We start from the raw sequence: 18,237 nt of genomic DNA, 5'->3' as shown, positions 1-18,237 counted from the left end.
AGCTGCCCAGTACAATGGGTTGGGTACTATGACTACTACTACTACTACTACTACTACTACTACTACTACTACTACTATTCCAACTCTACCATTCTGTGGTTCTAAGGTTCGTGCAGGTGGCGGGTGGTTGTCCCTCTCACTGAAAATGAGCAGCCGGAGCCCCTGTGTGAGTCCTGGAACCTCTTAGGTGTCCGGTAGAAAAGGGTGGACTTCAATCCTCACCCAAGGAAGCTGAGGAGTCAATTAACTCCCTGTGCTTGGGGTCTGTAAATATCCCACATCCCCTTGAAGGCACCATGCAAATGCATGAGTTTGTGCTGAGTGCAGAATGCAACATTCCAAAATGAAAAGCTTTCATTTAGGGAAAAGTGGTAGTGGAAGTGAGGCCTTATTCACCCCATCTGCCCTTCTTCCATATAAATATTAAGTTTAAAGTCAAAACTTTGAACAGGCAGCCTCCCCATCTACACCAGTTTACTTTAAAGAAAATAGGAGTAAACCAAATAGGATTTTAATTTTTAATTTTAGTGCACAATTTCAAAGCCCACCCCTCCCAACGTGTGAAGTTCAAGGGCAGCCAGCTCCCCTCCCTCATTCCAGGCAAATTGAAGAATTTCCGGTGAGGCGAGGCTAAGGCTGGGCTCTTCCTCCTCCAGTGTCAGTTCATTGTGTGATCAGCCCGGGGTGCAAGAGAGCCCTGTCTGTTTATGGCACAGAGAGAGAGAGAGAGAGAGAGAGAGAGAGAGAGAAGGGAAACAAAGGGTTAATTCAGGTGTGCTTGTCTTGCACCTGCATCTGGTTAGTGTGAGGCAGCAAACTTGTGAGAGAGTCAGAAAGTGACTCAGCTGTTCCATCACACAGCACAAAACCTCCAGACAAACCAAAGGCTTATACCACCTAACAGACTTCTACAAAAATAACAAACCCCTATCAACACAAGAAATGCAGGACAAACTAGAGGACACCCAAATGCCCGGGCTAACACACCACCAATTACACGCCCTCTTAGACTTCCGGTCTACTGCGGAGGATAATGGCGGTGTACTCCATGTTGTCTGAATAAAAAGACGACACGGTCCCAGCAAAGTAGTGTTTGAGGGTGCCGCCAGGGCTTGCCGCACCCTCAAAAACCTCCTCCTAACAACAAAAGGACATGGCAAAGCGATGGTATCTGCAATCCAAAATCCCACAATCCCAGACGTAATAAATAAAAAATGGGAGGACAAGATAGGCTATGAGATTAACGCTACCCAAAGGACTAGAATGTGGTCTAAACCTCCCTTTAAATCCGTATCAGCAAATGCAGTCTTTCATGGGCGGGAGCTTCTGTAATTGACCAGCATGTCGGTGGCCGGGCGGAGGTGGAGCCTGTTCTGGTGGCAAGTCACCAGGGCCACGCGTTGGTCACAGCTGGCGCGCTTCTTGTCCTGGGCAGCCAAGTTGCACTCCGCGAAGTCAATGAGGAGCTCCACCTGCTCATGCAGAGAGAGAGACTTGTACCTCCTCTGTGCCAGGAAGCAAATCGCCTCCACAAAAGCGTGCAAGTCCATCCCTGGAAGGAAAAGGGAAAAGAAAGCGTCAGAAATCTCCCGAGGCTTTCGTTCTGCACTGTCTTGGTTTATATTGCTTATTGGTGGTTTTATTGCAGCACCTCAGTCAAGCAGCAGCCGCTATGGAGAAATTACCTTAATACATGTCCAAGCGTTCAACTGCGGGGACGGATCCCGTTCGCATCCAGAGGTACCACTGTATTTATTTATATTTCACCTTTTCCCCAGACTAGGATTCAAGGGGGTTTACAGATAAAAATAACAACAGCTAAAAACATAGGAAAAAATATTAAGAAATCAATTAACCTATGATAGAATATCTATATATGGGATATTAATAAAAATAGGACAGCACTACTGAAAATCAGTTGCTGGAAACTATAGGAGGGGAGAGATGGTTCTTGCGCTGAGGACCTGTTTGCTGGGTTTGGCCACCGTGCGAATAGGATACTGCACTAAATGGCCTGATCCAGGAGGCTCTTATATTCCAAGTTATTTTTGCAGAATAACTGAATGCTCCCCCACTGCCAGCTTAGCACTCTCAGCACGCGCACGCGCACGCGCGCACACACACACACACACAGCGTCTGTGGATTAAAAGCACCCCCCTATTTCTGCTTCTTGGGAGAGCATGGAGGTGGGAATGGGGAAAGAGGGGTATTCACCTAACACCCCCCCCATCCCAACTCACTCTTAATTTCCATTCCCAGCTCCTTGGACTGAAAACTTATTCATGGATGTTAAAATAAAGCCCATCCATTACATTTTTTAATAAAACCTGGCAATTAAATCGGCACAAGAGACACAAAATGGAGCATTTAAGGGCTTCCCGTTGTTAACGTTCATCGGGTAACCGGAGCACATATTAAAAACCTGACGGGGAACAGAAAAGAAAGGGGGGGTGGAGGGAGAGAAGCCCCTTGCAAAATAAATTTTCCAAATGTGGGTTTTTCATTTTGGCTCTTCGTTGCGTGTCCCCCTTTTATGGGCCCTCAGTGTGATGCTGTTCAAGGCTTGTCTTCCTACGGAGCAAGGATATAACTGAAATGGAAATACTTTATTGTCACTTGTACAACTTGTATACAGTGAGATTACATGAGCACCCCCCACTCAGCTCACTTAGTCTTAATTCCCCTCGTTTACTGACCCACACCCACCAAACCCAAAAGTCAGTTGCCCTGTTGTTATCTTTTCATTCAGCAGCCTAACAGCCCACAGATAGCAGCTGTTGGTGCAACTAATCATGCTTCTATATCTTCTGCCTGAGGGCAGGAGATCAAGAAAGTGACGGCCAGGGTGTGAATCATCCCTGAGAATTTTCCTCACTCTCCTGAGGCAACGTTCTTCCGCTGTTTCATCCAGCAGATTCACGGGACAGCCCATAATATCTTGTGCTGTATTCACCACCCTCTGTAGGCACTTCCTATCAGGTGATGCCAAACCAGCGTACCACACCGTGATGCAGTATGAAAGGACAATTCCTATTGTGGACCCGTAGAAGGAGATCATCAAATGTTGATTGACATCGTTCTTCCGCAATCCTGTGAGGAGATGGAGTCTCTGTTGGGCTTTCTTAACTTACCTGGGTTGTATTGATTTCCCAAGTAAGGTCTCCACTGAGATAAACTCCTAGGAATTTAAAGGAAGAGACTCTCTCCACACAGCCCTCCCCGATGTACAGCAAGCACTTGGGCTGCAAAAGGCAACCTACCTGTTGCCCCCACTTCCCTTGCCTCATGCCTGACAACTCCACCTGCATTGCCAGGGAAGAACATAGGAAGAGCCTCAGGCCAGCAGCCCTATCAGCAGCCAACCAGATGCCTGTGGGAAATCCGCAAGCAGGATCCCCCAGGGTCCTCGCCCCTTGTGTGCTTTCCAGCAACTGGTATTCAGAAGCATTTACTGCCTCCAAGCAGGAAGGCAGAGCACAGCCAACGTGGCTAGGAGCCATCGCGAGTCCTCTCCTCCTCTGTGAATATGTCCAATCCTCTTTTAAAGCCATCCACGTTGGTGGCCATCACTGCCTCCATGATGGGAGCCAGCCCCATAGTTTTAATGGTGCACAGTACAATGAAAGTACTTCAACTGGTAGAAGGAAATGTGCCAGAGCACTATTATTATTATTAGTTTCATCTCTACCCTTTCACCCACCCCAAATTGCTTTGGAAGTGGCTTGTAGCCAGGACAATTTGTGGACCAGATGTATTTTGTGTGGCTCAAGAGTAAACATTCGGATTGCAGAGGAGGAGGACGAGGGGTGGGAAGAAAGAGAGGAACTCTTGCTACCCTGAATGCAGCACAAAATAAATATTTTTCTCGTCACCCGTCCCAGTCAGCAAAAAAAAAGAGAGGAAGACGACATATGATGCCAATAAACATACTGCACACACAAAATTCTGTGCTAGCGATACTCCACAAACAACAGATTCTGCTTATCCACAGAAAAATTTAGGATGGAAAAAGGGGAAAGGAAAATAAAACCTCTCACCAAGCGCTAATCCCGAATTAACAATAGGCCAGATGGCAATGCTTGCTTGAAGCAATAAATGTAGGGGGAAAATAAAGCTTCCTCTTGCTCTAGTTGCCCATCAATTCCACTAGTTACTAAAGAAATTCAGAAGTTGGGCATCTCCTCTAAGCCAGGGGTAGGCAACCCAAGGCCCGGGGGCAGGATCCAGCCCAATCGCCTTCTAAATCCGGCCCACGGACAGTCCGGGAATCAGCGTGTTTTGACATGAGTAGAATGTGTGCTTTTATTTAAAATGCACCTCTGGGTTATTTGTGGGGCCTGCCTGGTGTTTTGACATGAGTAGAATGTGTGATTTATTTAAAATGCATCTCTGGGTTATTTGTGGGGCATAAGAATTCGTTCATGTTTTTTTCTTTTCCAAAATATAGTCTGGCGCCCCATAAGGTCTGAGGGATGGTGGACCGGCCCACGGCTGAAAAAGGTTGCTGACCCCTGCTCTAAACTTTTGCAGCAGCAATTTCACTACTGCCATCAGGATACAGATCCTGCCTCAGCCAAATTTCAGCTGTGGGGGAAGAGATTTGGAGGGGTGGGAAGCTGATGGTGAGGAGCCTGAGTCCCTAAAGTGAAACCTAATATGGACACTAACCCTCAGGAGGCCTCCATTTCAGCACCCAAAATAAAATTGCAGGGGTTGGAGTAGATGACCCTCAGGATTCCTTCCACCTCTACAATTCTAGGATTCCCTCTTACTGACTTTGGATCTACAATACCTTGACAGGGAGGCCTCCTGCATTGCTTCAATGAATTTTTAACCCAATAAAAAAAGTGTTCTCTGCAAGAGTCATGAGGAAATCTTCTTTGCTATACAAGCCCTTGAGAGCTTCTACAAAGAGCCCTGCTGCATCAGACCAAAGGAGAAAGGCCTTCTACTGAATCAGACCCCAAACCTATTTAGCTCAGTCTTGTCTATACTGGCTGGCAGCAGTTCCTCAGGACTTCAGGTCTAAGGACTCCCAACCCTGCCTGTTTTGGAAAATGCTTTGTCTGCCCCTCATTTGTCCATTCGTCCGTCCATCTGTTCTCTATGGGTTCGGACTCCTCTTGAGATGTCATCACCAAACTGAGCATGAGGATTCCCAAGGTAGGGGCAATAGCCTTCATAAATATTTGGATGCTGGGTACCATTCCAGTGAGCCCTGAGTGCTCACTGGAAGGACAGATCCTGAAGCTGAGACTCCAAGACTTTGGCCACCTCATAAGAGAAGACTCCCTGGAGAAGACCCTGATGTTGGGAAAGATGGAGGGCACAATGAGAAGGGGACGACAGAGGACGAGATGGTTGGATAGTGTTCTCGAAGCTACCAGCATGAGTTTGATCAAACTGTGGGAGGCAGTGGAAGACAGGAATGCCTGCCGTGCTCTGGTCCAGGGGGTCACGAAGAGTCGAACACGACTAAACAACAACAGCCATTCTGAATCAAGGTGGCAGACAAAACACATGAATTTGAAATGACTTCACCCATCTCTGGGCATAGTTTTGACCACCTCTTGAGACACCATCACTAAACATGGCACAGGAGTGCTTGAGGCAGTGTTGGCAACCCTCATTGACATTTGGGTGCTGGTCACCAACTTGAATCAAGATGGTGGAGCAAAACATGGCTTTCATGTGACTTTGCCTGATTTTGGGCATGGCTGGCCCAAACTCACAAATTACACTATCAATCACAATAATTTTTTGGTTTCTACAAATTCCCAGGCACTCCCTACTATATAATAAATGCCCACCAACTGGTTTCCTATTTTCGCTTCAGTCCTGCTACATTGTGAGTTATTTACTCTGCAAGTGCTGTTCTCCCCTGCATTCATTAACCATAAATCTAGCCCTTTAACTTGTAAACCTTTCCAGGTTTGGACTTCGGAGAGCCTCACTGCAACATTCTTAATAGCCCTTATGTCTTAGGTATTAATTATTCATCCCCATGAAAGCAAGGACCACTGGGGATGTGTGTGGAATCAATTTTCCTCTTCCCTCCCTGCCCCTTTCCCCTTGTATGCTATGCTTATTTTTAGACTGTAACCCTGCCAAGGGCAGAGGCTGCCTTGGATTCGATTGCATGCAAAATGCTCTTGGGAAGCTGTTTGGCTAAAGAGGAGCAGGGTACAAATGCTCCACGTAAATACATACCGTATTTTTCGCTCTATAAGATGCACCCGTCCATAAGACGCACCTAGTTTTAGAGGAGGAGAACAAGAAAAAAAATATTCTCTCCCTCTCTGCGCAGCGCCTTTCTAGGAAAGCGGGAGGAGAAACGGAAGGGGCTCCATTTCTCCTCCCGCTGTGCTGAATGGGTGCTGCGCAGAGAGGGAAAGCGGTGCTGTGCCTCTCCAGCGAAGTGAAGTCAGAACAACAAGAGGGATTGCTGAGCAGCGAAAGCAGCGATCCCTCTTGCTGTTCTGGCTTCTGGGATAACGTTCCTCCTGTTGCCCTGAAGAGGCTTTGCGTGGCTATCCCTGAAGCCAGGAGACCAAGAGGGATCGGTGTGCACCGATCCCTCTTGCTGTTCTGGCTTCAGGGATAGCTGCACAGCCTGCATTCGCTCCATAAGACGCACACACATTTCCCCTTACTTTTTAGAAGGGGAAAAGTGTGGTATATCCACATGCATTACCCTGCCCTACCCCCTACCCCCAAAAGAACTGCACCCAGAATTATGCAAGTGGGCTTACCTGCATCTCGCTGATCAGCAGTAATGCCATACCGCTTCTTGGTGATGTCAATGTACAGGATGTCTGCGGAAGCCATGCTGAAGTCACTGTTGCTTATCTTGCTGTTCCTGGTGGCAGGAAAAGAGAACTGTGAGGGAATCATCCTGGGGGGGGGGGGCAGAGCAAACTCCCAATGGCACCATGAACTAAAGCAGCTCTCGAGGCAAAAGGCAGAAGCGCTATGGGTTTTGCCTCCTTTGGCAACCTTTTTTCTACCTTTATGTTCTTGTCATGGGTGTAGCCAGAGGGGACAGTGCCCCTCCCCAGATAATAATAATAATAATAATAATAATAATAATAATAATAATTTATTTATTTATATCCCCCCCCTCCCCAGCCGAAGCCAGGCTCAGAGTGGCTAACAACAATAAAAGTAACACAGCATTCTAAAATCAACTAAAACAATAGAAATACTTAACTAACTGAACCACTCGCGTCATTCTGCCCCACCCCAAAGTCCTCCCCACTAACAAAAACCCTGATTATGCCCATTATTCTTGAGAATGTTTTTTTATTTTTATTTTAGAAGCTAATTGGTTTGTTCTGTTCTTGTTTTTATTACGTATTTTGTGTTTTTAATATTGTATTTGCATGTTGTGAACTGCCCTGAGATCTATGGATGAAGGATGGTATATGAATTTAAATAAATAATAACAATAATAGGGGGGCTTTTGGTACTGGTCTCCCTCACCTTTATTTCATATTTCCCACTTGATTTTTTTTAAAAAAGGACAGACGCCCCAGGTTCAAATCTCACCTCAGGCCCAGCTGAGTATATGGTATACTGATGCTCTCTCTCCCTCATCTAGGTTACTAGATGTCCCCGTTTCCTGGGGACAGCCCCCGGATTTACAAATCAGTCCCCATACAAAATCCATTGAAGTTGAAAATTGTCCCCGGATTCATGGGGGGGGGGGATTTGGTAACCTTACATATAGTGGCTGGCATTTGAGGCAGACTACCCTTGAAAGTGGAGGCTCCATCTAGCCATTGTAGCGAAAGAGAAAGGTAGTTTTAGCTAAGGAAGCCAATTCCTGATGTCCCCAACAGGGAAAGATGATATACATGCATGGCAGTACTGGTCCCCAACCATCACAATAAAGAGTTGATTTGATAAACAACCATTTATTGATGGTACAAGTTTTAAAATTAGATCCAAAAGCAAGTTGGGGGTAGCGAATGTCAATTTGGATAGGGAGATTAATGCTTTATTGATCTGTGACACACTGATGTAAGAATGTAAGAACTTATGAAGGGCCTGTTGGGTCAGCCCATGGCCCATCGAGTCCAGAATCCTGTTCTCACAGTGACAAAGCAGAGGCCCATTATGGGAAACCTACAAGAAGGACCCTGCAGAGCAGAACCACTGTGGCTGGTAGACATTCATAGCATTATCCTCCTCCATTAAACTGCTCAACTCTTTTAAAGTATGGTTACCAGATATTTTTCAATGAATCAGGGGACACTTTTTAAAAACGTTTTCTTTGAAGCTGAGTAGCAACAGGGAGTCAGTAGTGGGGACGGTGAGGCAAAAGACCCTGGGCCCAAGCACACATGCATATTGTATAAAGGTGCAAAGCCCTTCTTTCGCACGCTGTGAAACATAAATGTGCAGAGTTTTTTAAAAACTGGGCAACGCCCGCAACTCCCGAGCTTCAGTCAAAACAAAGGGGGCAGGAGATCTGTACCGCCGGACGTCCCCGGTTCCCCTTCAGCATTGGCTGACAAGACACATCATATGGGGACTTCCAGCGAGGAAAAATGGTGGGCACCACGGCCGCGAGCAGCTCCTGAAGCCAGCCGGAGCCAAATGCTGAGGCTGCCGCTGCCACGTTTCCCAGGAACAGAATTGCAAATCCGGGGACATTCCATGGACGGAATTTGTCCGGGGATAGATTGCAAATCCAGAGAAAACCGGGGACGTCTGGTAACCCTATTTTAAAGTCATCTAGGTCAGCAGCAATTGCTGCCTCCTGCAGGAGTGAGTCCCATGTGCTGCGTAAAGAAGTGCTTTCATTTAACTGACCACGATTGGGTTGGTCCAGTGGGAACAGGGTGCAGGTCTTGGTGGCTGGCCAGCCATTCCCTCTGTTCTTAGTGGACCATGTTATTTATGACAGATTCAAACTGCAAGATTCCAGCTAAACACTAGGAAAGACTTCCTGACAGAAGGAGCTGTTGTGACAGTGGAATGGGGCCCCTTGGAATGGGGTGGTCTCTCCTTCCTTGGAGGCTTTTGAACAGAGTCTGGGCAGCCATCCATCAAGGATTCTTCAGGTGAGATTCCTGCATTGCAGGGGGCTGGGCTAGATTACCCCTGAGGGTACCTTCCAACTCTACAATTATCTCTGATCTTAAGGAGAACCATATCCAGGCATTTCAAACAGTGAGTTACCTTTGGAAAATTATTCCGGAAGATCCACCTCACCTTATAAACATCCGGAAGCCCGTGGGTCCCAATTTTGTCGTCCCCTTCACGCCCAGGAAACGGATGAACAAAGCTGCAATCCGGTCGACCAGCCGCAGATAGTCAAATTCCGTTGCGTACTTCGGATACACCTCCCTCAGGCAAATGGAAGGGAACTTGGCTTCTGAGGTCTTGCTGTCACCCAGCTCTGGGTTCTCCACCGGCCCTTCCTCAAGCAAATCATTCTCCCTCTCCCATTCAGCCTCTGAAGTCTCAGCCCTGCAGGCCAAAGAGAAAGACAAAGATTGCATCAATGCATCTTCATTGCTTCCCATCTCGTGGCTGCCACTGCCATGATCCCATCCGAGAGGCGACCATATCCATACATTAACACCCTTGCCGGCGTTCAGTACTGTAAAAACTCATTTTCAAGGGCTTAGGAGAGAAGCTGGGTGCAAACATTTGCTCAGGCTTTAGCAGAAAGCATTTTGTGCAAGAGAAAAAGGGTGGCTGCAGCAGGAAACCTTTGGTTCAGCCATTGCTAAGGCCCTTGAAAATAAAAACACACCTGTGAGCATCTATCAGGCCTTCCAGCTATCTGTGGCATGTTTGTGGTCAAGATTCCTGCTGTTTGGCTTACGCCAGTGTAGGCCTGCACAAATGAAGGCCCAGCCAATGGAGCACCAGGAACGTTGTAGCTCAAATGGCAGAGTATCTGCTTTCCATGTTTTTATTTAGTCATTTGTTTATTAAATTTATTAGCTGCTTGATACCTAAAGGGTTTCCAAACAATTGGGAAAAATAAATATGCACAACTACCATTATACTTTTGTTGCTGGCATCCGTCTGTCTCGAGCGACAATGGAATGTGCCTCCAGAGGTGATGTCAAATCGCTGCATTAGAGGCACTGAAGTGATGTCTCTGGGGTACAAGCCTGGCCAGTATTTATAAATATTTTAATAATGCTTTATGGAAACTAATACAATACTCTCCAGAATTAGCTGCATCACAGTGTCTGCCATCCTTGACCAATTGGCCACACTGGCTAGGGGGGATGGAAGTTAAGAGTGCAACAAACATCTGGAGGGAACCGCAGCTGGGTGCTGCTGCTTTATGGAATGGGGAACCTCACTTAATATGTACAAAATGGAAGGAAACGCCATGTCAGCAGACTAGGGTAGGGGGAGGTCTTCACCTTGCAGCACTAACCGCAAGGCAGGTAGCGATTTTATTTAGCTTTTCCCTAAAATTTATATACCACTGGACTGCAACACAGCACCCAAAATAAAACCCTCAAAGCAGTTTACAAAAAAAGAAAACAATAAAAATATAAATAAAAACAGTTAGAATAGCTATTTAAAATGTCAAATGATTAAAATCAATGATAAGCTGAAAACATATTAAAACACACATAAACACTCTACGTGTCTGAATAGGCTTGCTTAAACAAAAGCACTTTCAGGAGGTTCCAGAAAGAAGAGTACAGTGAAGGCGCCTGCTTGATATCAATAGTCAGGGAGTTCCAAAGGACAATGGCACCAACATAATAAAATGTGGATTTCTTACAAATGCAGATCGAGTATTCTGTGGCACCTGTATTAGTGCCATTCCTGCTGATGACAGCAGTCAAGCGGGTGCCTGTGAGGTAAGGCGATCTCGTAAGTAAACTGGTCCCAAGTTGTTAAGGTCTTTATATACTAATATTTCTGTGATTTTTAAGTAGTTGAAAGCTGTTATTAATTAATTGTTGTCACTTGCCTTGGGTGAAGGCTGGATAATAAACTGTCGTAGCTGTAATAATATTAATAATAATGGCAACAGGTTAAACCCGGCCTGGTAGCAAATGGGCAGCCAGGGCAGATCTCTAGGCACAGGTGTTAAATGCTGACAAGGCCTCACTCCTGCAGCATTCTGCCCTAACTGAAGCCCCCTGATAAAGGGAAGTCCCACATAGAGCGCACGGCAGCAGTCTAGCCTCGAAGCGACCAAGATGGAGCCACTTGTTCACTTCTTCCTTCCTCCCCAGTGCCTTGTTTGTCGTGAGCAGGGCACTTGTATTTCACTGGGGGGGGGGGATTTTTTGTTCCATCTCACAGCTGCCTGACTATTCAGGTGCTGAGGCTGAACCAGGGAGGGAGCCTGAGCCAATTCGCTTTGGCAAGCGCAGGGCCACTCGCTGCATCACTTCAGGTGTTTTCTGGACGCAGCTCATTACACAAAGCCTGCATAACCAAGGAGGTCAGGGCCAGACATCCACGCAAATCCATACAGCCAAATTTTATTTGGGATGTTAACAATTTTTAAGGGGGGGGGTATGTTTAAATTCTCTGCTTAAAAACTACAAATGTGGACCCCCCCCTTTCCTCAACTGTTAGGTAAAATAGATCATACCTCAAAAGCCCTGTTACATTTCCTCCTCAATCTTGTGGCATTTAGGGAGCCACTGAGTCATGTTGGTGACATTCTTCCCAAGGGATCCCAGGTACCAACATAACTCTCATTAAAAAAACAAACCTGTTCAGTGTGGCTCTGAGACAGAAGATAGACAGAAAAAACCAATCTCCTAATTTCCTTTTGACCCAGACATTGTGGTTTACAAAGTCAGCCAATCACAGAAGGGGGAGGAGCAGCACTTTGGGAGGGAGAATAAAATGAGCCGGTTCTGAGGGAGATAGGGCTAAGGTTCAGGTGAGAGCTGGACCATAAAGAAGGCTGATCGCCGAAGAATTGATGCTTTTGAATTCTGGTGCTGGAGGAGACTCTTGAGAGTCCCATGGACTGCAAGAAGATCAAAGCTATCCATTCTGAAGGAAATCAGCCCTGAGTGCTCACTGGAAGGAGAGATCCTGAAGCTGAGGCTCCAAGACTTTGGCCACCTCATGAGAAGAGAAGACTCCCTGGAAAAGACCCTGATGCTGGGAAAGATGGAGGGCACAAGGAGAAGGGGACGACAGAGGACGAGATGGTTGGACTGTGTTCTTGAAGTTACCAGCATGAGTTTGACCAAACTGCGGGAGGCAGTGGAAGACAGGAGTGCCTGGCGTGCTCTGGTCCAGGGGGTCACGAAGAGTCGGACACGACTAAACAACAACAACAAAAGGTTCAGGTTAAGAGAAAGGGCTTCATTTGAGATGTTAGACAGGATTCAGGTTGAGAGATAGGGAGGAGGATAGGATTTGACTGAAGGACACCTGGTTCCGAGTTCAGTTAAACATCCACACTGAGGAGACAACCCATAGTAAGAGGACAGAGTCTTTAGGAAGAACTTTATGAGGGCAAGAGCTGTTAGGCAGCCGGATGGACAGAAGGTGGTGGGCTCACCTCAGAAGGTGGTGGGCTCTCCTTCCTTGGAGGTTTTTAAGCAGAGGTTGGACGGCCATCTGCTAGGAAATTTTGAGCTGTAAATAGTGCATTTCTGGGGGGTTGGAATGGGTGATCCTTGGGGTCCCTTTCCAATTCTATTATTATTGTTTCCTGATACTATTTTGCTGTGTCTGCTGAACACTCATTTTTTACCATATGCTGCTTTTGGGGAGTTCCAGCTGAAAACCTTTCTCAAATGAAGTTCAATGCAAATTCCATGCTGGGAACTATTAGGAAAGGAACTGAAAATAAAACTGCCAATATACCAATCTACAGTGTGGCTGCATTTGGAATACTCTGTACACTCATCTCACAAGAGGATGCCGTAGAGCTGAAAGACCAAAACGGCTAAGGGGATGGAGTCCCACAAGGGCTTCTTAGCTGAGAGAGAAGCAAGGGCAACATGACAGAAGTTTATTAAAAAAGGCATGGAGAAGGTAGAGAGGGGAAGGATTTTCTCCCTCTCTCACAATGCTAGAACTTGTGGTCATCCACAAGTATACCTTCTTGAAGAAACCAGAGGCCTTTCTCCTGGGCATGGTCAGCCATGTGGTGTTAAAGAAGGATAGAACTTTGTTTATGTATGCCACAACAGCAGCAAGGATTCTTATTGCAAAGTATTGGAAGACATCAGAGCTACCCACCTTGGAAGAATGGCAGATGAAAATGATAGACTACATGGGAATGGCAGAGATGACAGGCAGAATCCGAGACCAGGAGAAAGAGACAGTGGAAGAAGATTGGAAGAAATTTAAAGATTATCTTGATAAGTATTATAAAATTAATGAAGGTTAGAAAGACATGGGTTGGAAAATAATACGGTGTTCAGAGATGCTAAATAAGAAAAGGAATGGAATTGTCAAAAAACTTTGGTAAATAAGGGAATGGATTTACTGACTGGATAATGAAAATAGAATACAGAACGGGGAGGTATGAGGGAGTCGGGGAAAGTAGGTTGAGAAAATAAGGTTTGAAATTATACTTGTTGTTTTTGTTTATGTTTGTTTTTATTGTTGTTGTTTTGTTTTTATATGTTTTCAATTGAAACTTCAATAAATATTATTTTTTTTAAAAAAAAAGAACTTGTGGTCATCCAATGAAGTCAAATGTTGGAAGACAAAGGGCATGCGAAAGAAAATCCTTCTTCATGCAGCATGTGGTTAAACCGTGGAACATCCTCTCACAGCAGGCAGGGATGTCCACCAAGTTGGATGGCTTTGAAAGAGGACTAGGTGTTATGTACTGAAGTTCTCACCAGCAGGGGAATACTGTAGATAGTTATGCAAATGAAGGATCGAAAGTGATGTTCAGTGATTGGATAGTTTTAGAAAATGACAATAGTTACATTGTTCTGGAGCTCTATATAAGCAGGCTGACTGAGCTCCTCAGTTAGTTCTGTTCCAGCTTACAAATAAAGAGCTGCTTTGGAGGAATCGCTGTGTCGTCTGATATGTTCGCCCACAACTTAACACTAGGCAAATTCATGAAGGAGGAGAGGGCTATCAAAGGCTACTAGCTACAATGCTTCTGAATACCAGTTGCTGGAAACCACAGGAGGAGGGCGCTTCTGTGCTCTGCTCCTGCTTGTGGGTTTTCCACTGGCGCATCTGGGGTTGGCCACTGTGGGAACAGGATGCTGGTGTCAGGTGTGCGTGCAGGAGCCAGGCCCTGTGACCAATAGGACTTTGCAGGTCTGGGGCCTTGCTAAGTTTGTTCTGAAGAGGCAAGGCACGGCCACACAGGTGAAGCTGATTGGTAACTCACAGCACCTGGTGGCAAGAGCTGGGAAGGGATATAAAGTCAGCATTTCCCTTCGGCTCTTTGCCACAGCAACACGTTCCCTGCCTTGCTGCGTTTGACTCCTTGCTTCTTGATCCTCAGGCCCTTGATTTCATGACTTCTTGCTTCCTGACCCCTGAACCCTTAGCTTCTTAACTCCTGGCTCTCTGACCCTCAGACCCTTGGCTTCCTGACTCCTCTGTCTTCTGGACTCCCCTTCCTGCTCCCACCCCACCATCCTGCCCCCGGTCCCGACGTCCCCAGCCGGGACTTCAATCGCCCGTGAACCGGAGCATGACAGCTGGAGCTGATGGGCCGATGGCCTGATCCGAGAGGCTCCTCTTATGTCCTTATCATGCTCTGGGGGCTTCTGCTGAGAATCAGTGGTGGCTCTTTGCTCTGGCAGAACAACTGAGGGCAAGTCCTCTGGAGCAGACCTGCCTGGAAGTGGGGAGAGGGGGCCAGGGAGAGAGGGTGTGTCTGCTCCATAGAATTAAATTGTCTGACTGGCACAGCGGAGTCAGATTAAGCGAGCAAAAGGTCAAACCACACGGAAGGGCTTGCAGTGACACACGGAATAAAAAGCAGCACTTCGTTTACATACTAATGTCTGACCCCAATACATTCATTTCTCTAATTTTGCAGCTTGTGACAGATCTCCCTTCAGAAGGGATCACCAGCAGAGAAAATATTAATGATTTTTAGAGGAAGGGAAAGGAAGGTTGGAGTGGGGAGAGGGAGGAATATCAATTTGAACAAAGCTTATGAAAATCCCAAAGACTGCTTATCTTTTATACATGATTACTAATTTATTAATGTCCCCCCCACTCCATGTCTGCACAATATCCTCTTCAGTCTCAGTGGCCTTAATCTTTATGCTAATGCACTTCCTCCTCCACCCCCTTTCTCGGTCCCTCAGCTACATTTCCAACTGCTAATTAAAGGCTTTGAGATTTTCATGGGGGGGGGGGGGCCTCGACTAGATGCCCAAACGGCAACCGTCAAGTTCAAAGCCAAACAGAGGCTCAAGCTGCTGTTGTGAGGCAGTCTCACATATATGCAGAGCACACTTAGGATATTTCATATCAGAGAAAATGGTTCTTAAACCAGACTATTGTCAGTTCCCCTCAGATTAATGGCAACCTAGGTTAGGTGTCTAGGGACTCGGGTGGCACTCTGGCCTAAACCACTGAGCCTAGGGCAGGGGTCTGCAACCTTTAAGACAAAAAGAGCCACTTGGACCCGTTTCCGAAGGGAAAAAAACTGGGAGCCGCAAAACTCGTCATTATAAAAATAACTTTTTTGTCACTTTTTAAAAAATTTTCTTTGTTTGACCCCTCATAGAAATAAACGTTAAATTAACAAGTTACCTTTTTGTGTGTGTGTGTTCTTCACTCCCCTTCAAAACAGTGACCAGCGTACATGCCCCTTACAATGTAGCGGGCGGGTGGGAAGGTGACGTCGGGACGGTGCATGCGACGTCACAGCCAGTACAGCGCCCGCCACAGTGGGGAGTGTCGGGGCGCACAATGCGCCTCCTCCCCTCGCTAGTATCCGCCCCGGAGCCGCAGCAAAGGTGTAAAAGAGCCACATGCGGCTCCGGAGCCAAGGGTTGCAGACCCCTGGCATAGGGCTTGCCGATCAGAAGGTTGGCGGTTTGAATCCCCATGACGGGGTGAGCTCCTGTTGCTCGATCCCTGCTTCTGCCAACCTAGCAATTTGAAAGCACATCAAAGTGCAAGTAGATAAATAGGTACCGCTCTGGCGGGAAGGTAAACGGCGTTTCCGTGCGCTGCTCTGGTTCGCCAGAAGCGGCTTAGTCATGCTGGCCACATGACCCAGATGCTGTCTGCGGACAAATGCCGGCTCCCTTGGCCAGTAAAGCAAGATGAGCACCGCAACCCCAGAGTTGTCCGTGACTGGACCTAACGGTCAGGGGTACCTTTACCTTTTTTAGGTTAGGTGTCTTATACAGAGTCAGATCATTGGTCCACCTTGCTCAGTACTATCTGCACTGACCTTGCTCAGTACTATCTGCACTGCACAGCTCTCCAGAGTTTCAGACATGGGACAATTCCCAGTGCTGCCTGGAGACGGCAGAAGCCAAGTTAATAATACAAGAGGAGCCTGCTGGATTGGGCGAAGGGCCCCTCTGGTCCACCATCCTGTTCTCAAAGTGGCCAGTCGGATGACCCATGGGAAACCGGCAAGCAGAACCTGAGCACAAGAGCCAGCTCCACTCATTTGGCTTTGCTGCTTCTGAATGTAGCCCTTGATAGCCTTATCTTCCTCCACAAATTTGTCCAATCCTCTTTTAAGGCTATCCAAGCTGCTGGCCATCACTGCCTCCTGCAGGAGGGAGTTCCATAGTTTAACTATGCACTACGTGAAAGTGAGGCTTTTTGCAAAGCATGGTGCTTGCACCAAGTGACCCTGTGGAGCACCTTCATACACGGGCTCTGTAGATTGGCTTACCTGCCCACTGTCAGCCTATAGGGCAGGTTTCTGCAACCTGGTGGCCTCCATTTGTTTTGGAGCAAGGTTCCCATCATCCCCAGGCCAATGGCCATGGATAATGGGAGCTGTAGTCCAAAAGAGATGGTACTTGTCCATCTGGGAAGGCAGCCTGTCTGTGAGCAGGAAAACTCTGACCCTAAACCTCTCCTGCCTTGCGGGATATCTTCAGAAGAAAAGGCTCAGGAGTAAACCCTACACAAATCCAGAGCGGAGTCCTTAAGATGGTTGGGTAGCACTCTGTATGCTTCCTTCCGGCAACTCCTGCAGCCAAGCTGATGCTAAGCGTATGGCTCTGTTTTCCTCCCATCAGGGAGGTCGAGGGGGGGGGGGGTCTTGTCGCCTGGGCTGCTCAGGACCTCCAGACACACTGCCCAGGCTTGTGCCCTGGGAAGTTAACTTTGGTGCTGCTAAAGCAATGGTTTGACTTGACCCCCAGATGCACACTCCATTGTCTATCAAGACAGACCAATGCCAGATCCCTCAACCGTTCCCCATAAAGCCTGGTTTCCAGACCCCAGATCAACTTGGTTACCTTCCTCTGCCCACCTTCCAGCTTGTCAACATCCTTCCTAAATTGTGGTGCCCAGAATCAGACACAGTATTCCAGGTGTGGTCTGACAAAGGCAGAATAGTGCAGTGCTGCTTTTTTCTAGTGATCTGGACACTAATACTTCTGTTGGTGCAGCCTAGAATAGCATTAGCTTTTTTTGCTGCTGCCACCACACTGTTAAGTCTGTGATCCACCAAGCCCCCTAGATCCTTTTCTCATGTACTGCTAGTAAGCCAGGTGTCCCCATCTTATTATTAGTGCATCTGGTTCTTCCTGCCTTACATTTGTCTCTACTGAAATTCACTTTGTTAGTTTGGGCCCAGTTCTCCAATCTGTTATAAGGTCATTCTGAATCCCGATTCTGTCTTCTGCAGCACTAGCTACCATTCCCAGTTCAATGTCATCTATAAACTGGATCTGCATTGGCTCAATTCCTTCATCAACTTACTTATTCTTTTCTACACTTTGGACTACCGTGGGCACCAGTTCACCCCCTTGGACATGCATTGTGGGCCAGACACAACTCACTGCCATCTTGCAGATAGCACTCTCCAGCTGAGTGCTGTTTTGCTCCATTTGTAACATGTTTTGACAGATATGAAACCTTAAAAAGTATTTGTAGCTGGCCTCTTAACCCTAACCCCTACCTTTCATGACTTATGTACACCTTTTTCTAGCTCCCTCACAAGTCGGGTTAAAAAACGAGACTGCCTTTTCTACCAGGAAGCACAAGTACTCAGGAATAAAGAGAGTGCCATTTAGCAAGCTAGCAGAGATATCATGTTTGCATCCTAATGCAATTGCTAACATCAGGAACTAGCTCAAAGG

General features: G+C 46.9%; 1 protein-coding gene across 1 annotated transcript in view; it reads right to left on the bottom strand.

Annotated features, from left to right (window-relative positions):
* Positions 1–504: 504 nt before the first annotated feature.
* Positions 505–18,237, bottom strand: part of TTLL11 (tubulin tyrosine ligase like 11) — a 64,140-nt gene continuing 46,407 nt past the window's right edge. The window contains exons 7-10 of the mRNA XM_083721756.1: positions 9,221–9,478; positions 6,754–6,860; positions 1,277–1,552; positions 505–697 (exon numbers count right to left, since the gene is read on the bottom strand). Of these exons, the coding sequence (XP_083577882.1) occupies positions 1,311–1,552; positions 6,754–6,860; positions 9,221–9,478 (607 nt within the window). The 3' untranslated portion in view covers positions 505–697; positions 1,277–1,310. The remainder of the gene's footprint in view (positions 698–1,276; positions 1,553–6,753; positions 6,861–9,220; positions 9,479–18,237) is intronic.

The sequence above is a fragment of the Podarcis gaigeae genome (assembly GCF_964106915.1).
Source record: "Podarcis gaigeae genome assembly, chromosome: Z".
Lineage (NCBI taxonomy): Eukaryota > Metazoa > Chordata > Lepidosauria > Squamata > Lacertidae > Podarcis > Podarcis gaigeae.
The sequence above is the reverse complement of the archived record's forward strand: the minus strand, read 5'-3'. Positions and strand labels throughout refer to the sequence as shown.